This window comes from Perognathus longimembris, chromosome 19, assembly GCF_023159225.1.
Source record: "Perognathus longimembris pacificus isolate PPM17 chromosome 19, ASM2315922v1, whole genome shotgun sequence".
Taxonomy (NCBI): Eukaryota; Metazoa; Chordata; class Mammalia; order Rodentia; family Heteromyidae; genus Perognathus; species Perognathus longimembris.
This window is the reverse complement of record NC_063179.1, coordinates 33810154-33823061: the sequence shown is the minus strand read 5'-3', so window position 1 is coordinate 33823061 and position 12908 is coordinate 33810154. Positions and strand designations below refer to the sequence as shown.

Sequence of the window (12908 nt, the reverse complement as noted above, 5' to 3'; positions counted from 1 at the left end):
TACCCAGGCCCTAGTCACGTTTTACTTGAATCATTAGAGCCTATTTGTCGTCTGACCTATGATGGCCCTAGATTTGTCTCAGTTTAGCATTAACATTTGTTTTCCTAAGACTGTACCTCTGAAAATTTTTAACACAAATTAGTAAAGTCTGATTCATTTTGTATGTGCTTTACAAATACCTCTTTATACATTTATTAAGAAAGTCATAACTACAGGTGTGATGATAAAGGAAAAATGAAAAAGGTTTAAAAATAGTCAATCTAACTCAGATATTTAGAAACTTTGAACTCTTTGAGTTCAGCAGAATCCAGACTTCAGTCACATTTATTTTTAGTAGAATACCAATAATTCCTTATTGCAAAGAGAATAAAAACATTAAAAAAATCTCACAGAATATGCAGAATGAATGGTCCAGAAAGGGTAAGAGCATCAGCACACTAAGGATCTGTGGAAATAAAGCTATCAGTCAGCAATGGTACCAAGTGACTAGAACAGGAATCTGGAAGGGGCTATGGAGAGGTGAGAAGAGGCTTGATGAAGAACCTCTAAGCGACACTGATGAGTAAGGACTTCTTTTAGGATGAAGAAAAAAACTGATGGTGGCTTGACTAGATTAGCAGCCATGATGGTAGAGAAATGTGGGTTCTCTAAGGTTGGCAGGGATGTAGCAACAGATCCAGTAACTGATTGGAGGTAGAGGATAAGGAAACTGGAGTAAGAGTAGAGCAATTAGGGAGATGGTGACGTTTACCTAGAGAGGCACCCACAAGAACAAGGAGGCTTGCGTGCAAGAATGGAAGGACTAAGGGAGAGAGAAGTTCAATCTAGACAGATGAAAACTGTAATTCTTGGCAGAACTGAAGGAATGGGGTGATAACTGGATGGTGTAGGTACCAAAATCAACATGGATGATAAGAAAAGGATGAGGGATCATTTTTCATCTGGTCAATGATTGTTTTTTATCTTTACACAAAACTAAAAATTTGGTATCTAGGAATTACAGACACCTTGAACAAGCAAAAGTTCTGAAACATTTGTGAATTTTTAAGCATATAAAATTGTTGTACATAATAAAGGGGGATATTTTTTACTCCATGAAGAGTGCTGGAACATTCAGCCAACCACTTTGAGGAAATCAAGTATGAGATTAAAAAAGTTTAGGTGTACCTGCAATAAGATCTGAATAAATTTTTTCCATTTCCTGGATTAAATTTCTCTTTCCTTCGTGGATACTAAGGTTTGCCCTCATGGCTTTGCAATCACTCAGCTTGTGTTCTACCATTTGAACCAGCCTCCAGCTCAGCTTTCTGCTGCTGATTCTAGAGATGGAATCTTGGTGTTTTTTTCCCCAGCTGGTTTCTGAGATGCTGCCTATCTCAGCCTCATACATAGCTGGGATTACAGGCATGGGCAACTGTCACATAGTTACAAGTATTTTTTTTTTTAACCCATAGAATTCTATTAGAAGTGGGAAATAACAGCTATTCAACAGAACCACATAAGCACCAATTCCGTCAGTTTTCTCAGAAACTTTGAAACAGACACTATTATCACCTGCATTTTTACAGCTGAGGAAACTAAGGTGCAAAAAGTCAAGTAGCATCCTAGTTACAATGCTTGATAGTGATTATCACAGGACTAACACCCAGCACCAACTCTTCAGAAGACACTTCCGCGTGACCTAAACACAGAAGTCACCAAAGGGAGAACTGAAGTTGAAAACAAAACTTTAGTGTTACAAATCACTAAGAACAACATTTCTATCCCATGTGAAAAATGAAATACATGAGAAGCAGTATGATATTATGAGTCAATACAAAAGGCAAAATTTTATCTCAAAGTTAAGACATGCAAGTTAAAGTGAGAAACCATTTTCCTTGAAAAACAAACAAACAAACAACTGATACCCAATGTTGGCAAGAACATGGGGCAAAGGGCACTCTCACATACTGCCAGGCAAATGTAACATGACACTATATTTCACAGATATCTGACTATATGACCAAATTTTTAATATATATGTCCTGGGACTCAGCAATTCACTTTGGAATATTTATTTCATCCAATAAAGTCATACTGTATGGAAAATCTGTATCAAAGTAAGTCACTAACGCTTAATGTAGCAACAAACACACAATCTACATGTCTAAAAACAGGAAATGGGCTAATAAATAAGACATTATAAGATAGACTATGATGTCCTTAATAGCTCCAGGACACAGGGCCAAAAGTGGCAGAGCCCTTGTCTACTGAGTACCAGGCTCTGAGTTCAAATCCTAGCATGGGAAGAGGGATGACAAACAATAGCCCTATGCTCACCAAGATGGCCAGAAAATAATGTTACAGAGAAAAGTAAACTGTATAGTGGTATACACAGTATGGTCCTATTTTCTAAATGACAAAGATAATATTCTCTCTTTAACTCCTGTTAAGACATTTTTTTTTTTTTTTTTCCAGTCCTGGGCCTTGGACTCAGGGCCTGAGCACTATCCCTGGCTTCTCTTTGCTCAAGGCTAGCACTCTGCCACTTGAGCCACAGCGCCACTTCTGGCCATTTTCTATATATGTGGTGCTGGGGAATGGAACCCAGGGCTACATGTATACGAGTCAAGCACTCTTGCCACTAGGCCATATTCCCAGGCCAAGACAACATTTTTTGAAAGGTAATTTTTTTCCGTTACTTTCAAAGGGCTGTCAATCACTTTTTTTTTTTTTGTGCCAGCAATACCCTTAAAGTTGGTCACAATACATTCTAACACATGGAGACATCGACATACTGGAATATATAAAATCTGTTTCCAAAATTCAAAATAAATTCAGATTGAAACATAAAACCTATTCTAGCAATATTAATATCAATTGGTCTTATCTTTTTGTAATTTGTTTTTGTGTGCTAAGGACTGAGTTTTATGTGCTCTAGGCTACCATTAAGCTATATCCCATGTTGATCATGTATGTATGTATGTGTATATATACATACATATCATCTTTACGTAGTTGTATAAAAGAGTTGTCATGCAACATATCAGTCTGTAAATACAATGCATTGTGATCGATGTCACCTCTTTCAAAGTTCTCCTCTTTTCTGTTTTAAAATGTAAGATACAATGAAAACAAACTAAGATTACCAATTGAAATCTAAATTAATGCAACAGTAATACTTACTGGGAGGGAAATGGGGAGGGGGGAGGAGGAAGAAAAATGAGGGAGGAGCTAACACGTTTGATAAGAAATGTACTCACTGCCTTATGTATGAAACTGTAACCCCTCTGAACATCACTTTGATAATAAACAAATTACTAAAAAAGAAAACGAGGGACAGGGTAACAATTCCACAAGAATTGTATTCATTTCCTTACTTATAACTGTAACTCCCCTATATATCACTTTTACAAAAAAAAAAAAAAAGCGCCAGTAACAGATACATCCAATGAAAGTATTTTTAGAGGGGAAAAGGTAAGAAACTGAAGTGCTTGTTTGAAAACACAAGTAAATATTGTAGAATATGTACACATTAAAGATGTTTTCACAAGTAACCATCTAACTAAACCAGAAACTGTCCGGTAGTTATGTAACTTAATGGAGTTCCTGATACCTTGAAATCCAGAAAGAAGGTCAGAATATATTGGTGGTGGCCTAATACTTATTATTTCAAAGAAATTGCAGGGTATAAAATGATACAGGCCAGCAAAAGAAGCAAAAAAGCTTTCAACATAGACAATCTATGAGACATTTCTAATGAGTAGTATCCAATCTTATGTAATTCTCAAGTATACCTCCTTTAGTCAGTATCAAGGGTATAGAATCATATCATCCACTTAAGAGTTTTACTATTTCAAGAATCAAAATACTTTCCACATACAAACTTCTCACTTTAAATCACTGGAACAAAGGGAAACAGCAACTTTTAAGGAATGTACCACCGTTTTGCTGTTATTATCCTATTTAATCTTGATTGCCTTCACTTTGCATTAGGAAACTGCTGTTCCAAAAGTAATGTGTAAGGTTGCTGTGAGTTAATAAATGTATACTCTCAGAAGCTACCCAGGTGGAACTCACTGTACCCAACACCAGGTGGCCCCCTGCTGCTCTGTTAAAATGTCCTCTTCCTGCCTCCACTCTCTGGTCTTCAGGTCGACCAACATCGTTGCTGAAAGGGAAATGGCCTTTTGTAGTGCTCACATTGCCATCTATTCTGCTTTTAACTGCTGCATGCTATGGACACCAAATGAACAAGACTGCAAGGACAACATCCTAAACAAGGGACAATCCCAAGCAAATGCCCTGAGAACTCTTCTCGATGTAAAATCAAAGGACTTCAAAGCACAGATTTTGTTTCAGACCGTTTGGCTGTTCTGAGTCTTTTTTCTTCTCAGTGCTAAACCATGTTCTAGATAAGGGAGGCTGTTGGGTTTAGTTACCACCAGTACGTTTTCTGTTACATGGCTTCTTGGCTCCTGAAATCTCATACACTTTTTGTTCGGCACATTATCTTTACTTCAATGCAAAGGTGAACGTCTCTTTATCCCAAATTGATTTGCCAAATTTATGAATTTTTGAGGAAGCAGGGGTTTTGAGACAAGAATCCTAAAAGTGATATCATTAGAAAGTATGATTCTGAGAACTTGAAAAAAAGAAATAGTTATTTTAACATATGACACCTTTATGTGTACCTTTATTCTCTGTCTTCTCTTTCTCTCTCTCTCCCCCTCCTTTGTAGTTCAGAAAGATCACATATAGCAAACTCTTTTAATCTGTAACATTATATGTGGTATGACTACTTAAACTGCTCTATACACCTTTAGCCATTCCATTTTCACTACAGGGCACCAGGAATGGCCACAAGTCCAATATACTTCCCAATAAGTCTGTCTCAAACTTTTGGTTTGGAAATGCCAATAGTCTCTAGGGCTTTGCTAGTTAACCCTGTGTCACCTAGGTCACAAACTACATCTGATTAAAGGGGAAGAACACTTGGTCCACTAGTTTAAACGTGCCATGGCATTATCCCACTTTTTCATATTCACCGAATAATTACTAAGTGTCCAGTCAACCAGGCATTTTGCTAGGTGCTGGGTCTCTGACCCACCGGCAGGTACTATTCACTCAGATTTTATGGACTTCTTATTTAGCTAATAAGAAAACAAGTATCCCCTCACTGACAGGGACACAGTACCACAAAGCCAGACTGGACAAGTGAGGAAAAGTTCCCAAAGAAAGTATCCCTGGGATAAGATCTCAGCAATAAGGAGCTGACTTGGCGACTGAGTGCTGATGGTGGAGGGAATGTGCAAAAGCTGGCAGGAGGCAGTGGGCTGAATTTGAGGAAATGAAAGAAGGCAAGCTTGTGCACACATGCAAGTATGAGCTAGGACAGACAGAGAGGGGATGGGCAAGGCCATGCACAAATTTGGTAGGGTATGTTAGGGATTCATTTGGACCTTATCCAAATGGAAAGCATATTAAAAAAAAACCTGAATTTTAAATCTGATTTTTTTTCACGTCTCTTGAGGAAGATCAGAATTACATTTTTGAAATGATAATTCTGGCCACAAAATATGGAGAGCAGATTGGAAGGAAGTAGAACATAGACAGGGCAAGAAGAGGCTACTGTTCTATTAGTACCCAAGAAAACTGACAGCTGCCTGGACTAAGGATGTGCAGACAGGTCAAATGGTGAGCACTTGAGAATGAACAGAAGTTGAGGAGGAAATAGGATGACTCCTAGGTTCTGATTCTGTTGTTTAATGAGCAGGGAGCATGCTAGTAGAAGATTTAGGCAGGACTCTGAATGTGGTTTGGGCCACCAGTCTTGGTGTAGTCCTGGAGTCTGGAGTTTAGGAGAGGGCACAGACAGCAAAACATACTCTGCAACCCTTTGTGAATGGTCAGTCATCAACCTAAGGGCCTATGTTGGGTCTAAAGTACAAGAAGAGGGGAGAGAATGAGAAGACTAGGTCCATCTTGAAGATCTTCCATCATTAATGTTTCAGAGAATGAACATGGGCCACCAAGAAAGCACTGCCAAGGTTAAGGAAAGAATACAGAGGGCCTATTCAAAAAGCAAGCAACTTGACACTTTCAAATATGGGAACTCAATTTTCTCAGTATTTGACAGTTTTTGAGTATGGGTCCAATTATTTAATTGACTGTTAAATACTAACTCCTGCTACTAAACACCAAGTAACGTCAAAAGACATTGAACAATGTACTAACTCATATTGGCAGATGGTACAAATAAGAAGATAAAATTCCCTTTCTGTTAACAACTAATATTTAGTACTTAGAATGCTGTAAGACCAGTTTGAAGATTATTTGATAACGTATCAGCAACATGATTATTTAAGCAATAAAGAAAGCTTAGCTTCTACCTACAACCAATTATCTAACCTCTCTTCACTCCATACACACCCAACAACACTGTAAATGCATGTGATAAATTTTAGTTAATATGCTAACTCCAGCACTGAGTGCACTATACCACGTGGCTCGAGAGACTTCTTCCTGTTTGCAAGAGCCCATTGGTCACATTGAATTCCCAGCAGACAGACATGTATTTGCAGGAACAAGCATTTAGTAGGTTGTAACAATTTCTCCTTAGCATTCAACAACTTCTCAATTACATCAAACGTTCAAGACCACCACTAAATCCGATATCTAACAATGTAGAACTCTCTTCCATAGCAAAAACTGTTGACATGTCAATATCATTGAGTAAATAAAGATAGTGGTATCTTCTTGATCAGCTTATGGTCTAGAACATTTTATATTTCCCTATGTTGGTTTCTTAAGAGGCAGTGCTGCTTTTAGTAACAATGAAGAACAGATTTTAAAAACTAGCTTTGGCAGATACTAAATTTCTCATCTTTAATATTTTATTAATTTCTTCTTGAAAAAAAAATGTCTAAACTTGCAACTCTAACATATATTCCTACTGTTTAAGAGAGTAGGAAACACTAATTTGAAACTAATTTGTATCTATTTTTTCCCCATTATTATGGTCCAAAGCCACAGCATGTATATCCCAAGAGATTAAAGAGGAAAAAAACAACAACAAAAAAACCTAAGGAAAGAGCAAGACCAGCAGATCAAATGCCCAAGCAGAAGGTAGGACAAGTTTATCCCTAGTAACTACTAGCTTGGAAGGCCAGTCAATTCTTCAATTAGTTCTGAAGATATTATATTTGCCAAAAGAATAAAGTATGAAACGTTAAGGATGAGATACAGAGCACTAATTTAATCTGGGTGCCCTCTATATTTCTATCTGTTTCATACCACGGAACATGGCATTGTGAAGTATGCTAATACTATAATCAACCAACCAAAACAGTGGCAGTGCACTCATAACCTTTTTCTCTATCCACCCAGACTACATCTTGTAGAGGTTCACAAATGGTGAGTGAATGAAATCTAAAGCACCAACAAAAGGATAAAGTACAGTAATATTGGAAGCTTCCCTCCTTGTATGATGATCAAGAAGAATAAGCTTCTTTTGTCTCTTTTCACTTATAGCACAAATAAATCTAACAATCATTCAGTACAGATCATTTATTTTCTTGGATTAGGAAGATATAAATAATGCTTACTTATACTAATGCCTATACAAATCCACTTTACAGAAAGATATGTATTATAGACATATTTTCAGCTGGTCTATTAGTACTCCTGCAGAATGTCCTGTTTAAAATTTATTGATTAGTCTGATTATTTTGAAAATTGAAAAAGAAGGTAGCACAGAGAAAAGAAGAGTAGACTTTGGAATTTTACTGACTTGGGGTTCAGTCCTAGTTCTGTCTTATAGGGTTACTGTCACTGAGTTTCACCATCTCTAGTGAGTTTCTATCTTCTGAAACAAATTACAGTGCCTTAAGAGTGCTGTAGTGGTGATGAGATAACATATTCTGCCTCACAGAAATCAACAAGCAAAGTGACTACGTTAAATCGATGTCTATCTACAGGCTCATCGTGCATGCTTTAAGTAACAGGTAAAATCCTCTTCTGTTTTTACAACCTGAGGAGTATCTAACTAATATGACTACAGTGAATCATTTACTTTAATTGGATTCTGATTTCATGAATAAAAATGTTCTTAAATTATTTCTTAAAGGTAACTCTGGATTATATTCAATTCATTTGGTTTTGTTCCTTTTTTTTCCTTTTGACAATGATGGGGCTCAAACCCAAGGCCCCAATTTGGCAAGCACTGCCACTGAGCTACATGTCAACTACTATTTACGTTTTCAAGTAGCTTTAACTTTTGACTTAGGATATATACAAAAAGAGACTAGCACTAAGGGAAATAACAAAGTCCAATACATAAGGCCTATGTGATTTAAGTAAAGCAAGGCATTCCAAGGCTAAAGGTGTATTAGATGTGGAATGCCTAAGGAACCTCTGGAGGTTATTACTTTTTCATACCATGTTTCCCACTGTCCTCCATACCAAGAGATACCTGCTGTTTTCTAACTCAGCATTTCTGAATGCCTCATACATTTCCTTAGGGCAATCCATTACTACTGGTACCCCACTATTTGTTCCTCTGGATTGCACATAGCCAGTGTTAAGAACTGATTAGCAGACTCAGTCTAGGCAAGCTGTAGCTGGTTTCTGTTCTTGTTGGAACCAAAAGAACACTCATTTCTTTCTGCATTTTGAAATCTTCAGGTCGACAAGTCAGAGACCATTTCTAAAACATGCAACATATTATACATGAGGTGCTACAGAAGATGTGAAAGAATATCAACCAACAGGGCTACTTCCTGTTTTTCCTATCTAACAAAATGGAGTTATTATAGTATATTGGAAATCATATATTAAGGAATGTTGGTTAACCAGTCACCCTTGCCAAGATCAGATATGAAAAGAAAACAAAAGTTGGCAACAATTCTAACTCTGATATTTCTCTTCCAGAATTACACTTAATAAGGTTAATCTTTGAAAAATGCACTAATTTTCTTACCTGATTTAAAATGGAACTTGGAGACTACTCATAAATGCAAAACTTAACCAATTCACTTTAAGACATCTATTTTGGCTACCTCCATCTTTTATTTAAAAAAGTCACCAACTTAATTCTTTAAGACTTATTTTTAGGTAATATTCTTACATCTCCTCCTGAATAAACTGCACTAAATATTTTTAACTTCTAAAAGGAAGTGAAACTGAGGGCTGTATGTAGATATACAAAAGCCTATGAAATGTCTTTTGTTTTAAGCAAAAACTAACATTAACAAGTACAATATATCTCGTCCTTTCATGGGGCCAGCAAATTGATAGTTTGGTTTTTTTAAGTTACAAAAATAGGATGCAGTAATTACATCTACCAAACTCACAAGAGCCTGTTCAATGGAGAGTAACACTGTAATTTTTCTTCAAAGACAGTAAATGGAAAGCAAAAGCCCCTAATTCTATAATATAAGGAAAAATACCTAATGCACAGACACTATTTACTGGCATAACTTTCACTGATTTCAGTTAGTACCCCCCCCCCAAAAGGGGATGCGGGTGTCAGACACAAGACCTTTGATTTCAAAGTATATTTTCATAGAGCTTATGGTTTACAAATGCAGTTTCTACACTCAAAGACCAGAACTGAAAGAAAATATGAAAAAAAATCATAGACTTCTTTAAAAATACACAATGAAGTCTTTAGATAGATGAGGCTTTAGACCTTTACAACTACTGAAAATGAAAATATTTCACAATCTTTGCTTAAATTTTCTTCTCTAATTTATTAATGTAACTATTTTCATGAAAGGAAAATGTAAAGTTCAACTGTAATCTAAATGCAAAATAAACATGTAGAGTTCAGTTTTACAGAACTGCTTCTCATCAGTTGTTTTTCTGAAACTTCAAACCCTATTAATAAATTATAACAACACAAAATACATAAATTTAATGATACCTATTATACCAACCAATTCAAAGGAATTTTAACCCACTGTCACAGTGGGTTAATAGAAAACGAGAAGGCCAATCCACTATATATCAGGTTAAGGAGTCAATGTTTTACTACAAATGAAACGTTTTCATAGTACATTATGCTTACTAACCTTATTTCATAGCTTGTGCAATTAAAACAATTTCTTAAAGAAACTGCTAAAATTGAGCGTGGGTTACCCACGCACTTAATTCTACCTGCCGCACCCTTACTATACCTATTTTTGTGTCAAAACAATATTAAACAGCATCTGTACATTTATACAGTGGTTGCCTTTACATTCTACCCATTATTAAACTGACTAGAATTACACCCAAAGGATAGGAGACTATAAACTTAATTTCTCAAATTTGTGGGGTTTTTTTTCTTTAAATCTGGAGCACATTTATGCTAACAATGGCCTTCTAAGAATGATTTCTAGTTAAGTTTTAATCCAACCGGCACAGAAACAGGAAACCGTAGAGGAACCTATCTGCTGTGAGAATGATACGTGTACAAGTGCACGCAGAACTGTACCAATGACAAACTTTTGTCTCAATATTGCTAAGGTACAGTGCTGAGCACAATTTTTTAGCTTTTTATTTTTCTTTGCGGGGTGGGGGGGGGGGGAGAGGGTAGCAGCTTTCCAAAACAGACTGTGATTTTGAACAAATAAAATCACACACACAAAAGGGACAGATTACTTTCGACAATGCGCCAAACCCAAGGATTTCTACAGTCAGATTCATCTTACTTACAATAAGACACGTCCATAATAAACACCAGGGAATTCTACAGGGCAGGGGGGGGGGTGGCTTCTCCAACCACATTATAACATTATATGTCCATCAAGATGGTGTGGCTTTGCATTTACTGATTCGTTTTTAAAAACAAACATTCCATCTATCACTCTTAAAACCATTTCTTTTAACAGAATTCCCCCCCCCCCGCCCCCCAAAAAGGGCGAGGCCAGCCAGTGTGTGGTCTGCACTACCTGACACAGCCAGCTTCACAGGCACCGGAAGAGCGCAGCCCACCGCACCGAGGCCCCTGGAGCGAGGCGTGCGGCCCGGGTCGCCGCCCGGAGCGGGAAGCCCCGCACGGTCACTGTCCCCGCCACGCCGCAGGCTGCGGGGAGCGATCGCCGCCGCTTGGAAACTGAATGGCTGACACATCCGGTCCCGGCTCCCACCCCGCTCCTCCCAACGCAAACTTCAAAGGCCAAATTCAAACTCCACACAGAAGTCACCGCGGACTCCGCGGGGCAGTTCACGTTCCCGGAGACACCGGGCGCCCGGCGGGGAGGCGGAGGGGCGCGCGCCGGGTGTTCCTCCCACGCCGCCCACCCCGCGCTCAGCCGCGTTGACAGGCGGCCCCGCAGCCCCCGGAGCGCGGCCCCGGTACCTGCCCGGGCCTCTCCACCCCTCCCCTCCCCTCCCCTCCCCGTCACCGCACGGGGCCCGGCCGCGCTCTCCCCCACCCGACCTCGGCTTTTCCCACCCCCTCTCCTGAGCTTCTCCGACCACCGCCCGCCCCGCGGCACCCGTCCAAGGGCACCGCCGCGGGGCTAGGACGACCCGCGGCCCAACCCCGCGCTCGGGCTCCCCCACGGAGCCCCGATCCCCGGACTCCTAACACCACTGCGCCACGGGACCCCGCAGCGCGGCTCGCACGCCTGTCACATGTCCGCACACAATAACAAACTCCCGCACGTCCGCGTCCCGTCCCGGGTCCCCCGGCTGTCCCCGGCGCCGCCCGACCTGAAGGGCTCCAGCGGCGCCCGGGCGCGAGTCCCAGAGAGCGGCGCCTACTGCCAAGTTCATCCCGCCGCGCCGCGCCGCTCCCGGTTCATTCATTGCCCCGGCCCGCCCCAGCCCCGCCGTCCCGGCCGCGCGGCTCACCCGGCGGGGGCCGCTGCTGGAGACGACTCGGCGGCCGGCGCTCGCTTCTCCCCGGGCTCGGCCCCTGCGGGACTCCGGGCGCCTAAGTCCGGCGCGGCCGCCGGCTCGGCTGGGTGGACGCCGCCGCGGCTCGCGGCTCCGGGGGGCGGCGGCACCGCCACCGGCTGGAAGCCGCTCCCGCCCGACGCCGCGTCCGCGGGCTCCGGAGACGGAGAGGTGGAGGAGCAGGGCGGCGAGGCGGCGCGGAGGAGCGGCGGCTCCGGCAGCTGGTCCAGCTCCACACTCCGCACTTTGCGCATCTGGCGCCGCCGCCAGTCCGCCCGCTCGCGGCCCGCGCTGCCCGTCTCCCGCAGTAGTCCCGCGGCTGCCGCGGGCGCACTGCTCGCCTTAAGGGCGCCGCCGCCACTGCCCGCCTCCGGGCTCGCTGCCCTGGCGCCCGGGAATCCCGACGACGAGGCGCGATTCCCCGCCGCCGCCGCCATTTTCTCTCGCGGGCCACATTCGCTCGGCCCCTGCGAGGGAGGGAGGGGGCGGGGAGAGCGCAGGGGGCGGGCGGACCGAGGGGCGGGCGGGCGCTGCGCCGCCGGCGTAGGACCGCCTGCGCCAAGTGCGTGAGCGCGGCCGCGGGGGCCGGAGCGGGGCGGACCCCGGGCGGGCCGCCGGCGGCGCAGGTGGGAGGGGGCGGGCCGCGCTCGGGGCTGCGCGGGCGGAAGGGCCCGTGGTGTGGGCGCCGGGAGTGTGCTCTCTGCCGTGCTCCCCGCGGTACCGTCAGGTACTTCGGGCCGTGTCGGCGAGAAGGAGGCGCCTGAGCGGCCGCGGGGTGCAACTTCCCCTCCGCTGCAGGCCGGGCCGGGCTCGGCGGGAGCTGGCCTGACGGGCGGAGGGAAGTGATCAGTGGGAACTTGGGTGTGCGGTGCACGGAGGCGATGCGAGTCCCCGGTGTCTGCAGCCTTGTCACCCGCACTGGGCAGTGCGGAGGGGGTCCCCGCGCGGGCCAGTCTCCCACCCCCACTCGCGGGCTCCGCGCCCGGCGCGCAGGTGGCGCCCGGGGAGACGATCGCCTGCCGCCCCAGCGAGAGCCGCGTTCC

General features: G+C 43.0%; 1 protein-coding gene across 2 annotated transcripts in view; it reads right to left on the bottom strand.

The window, feature by feature from the left end:
- Map3k1 (mitogen-activated protein kinase kinase kinase 1) overlaps nt 1–12329 on the bottom strand; it is a 64928-nt gene extending 52599 nt beyond the window's left edge. The window contains exon 1 of one of the 2 annotated variants that reach the window (XM_048368066.1): nt 11821–12329. In XM_048368066.1, the coding sequence (XP_048224023.1) occupies nt 11821–12302 (482 nt within the window). In that variant the 5' untranslated portion in view covers nt 12303–12329. Of the gene's footprint in view, nt 1–10913; nt 11335–11820 lie in introns of those variants that run through there. The other variant, XM_048368067.1, reaches the window with a different exon arrangement.
- Nucleotides 12330–12908: the final 579 nt, after the last annotated feature.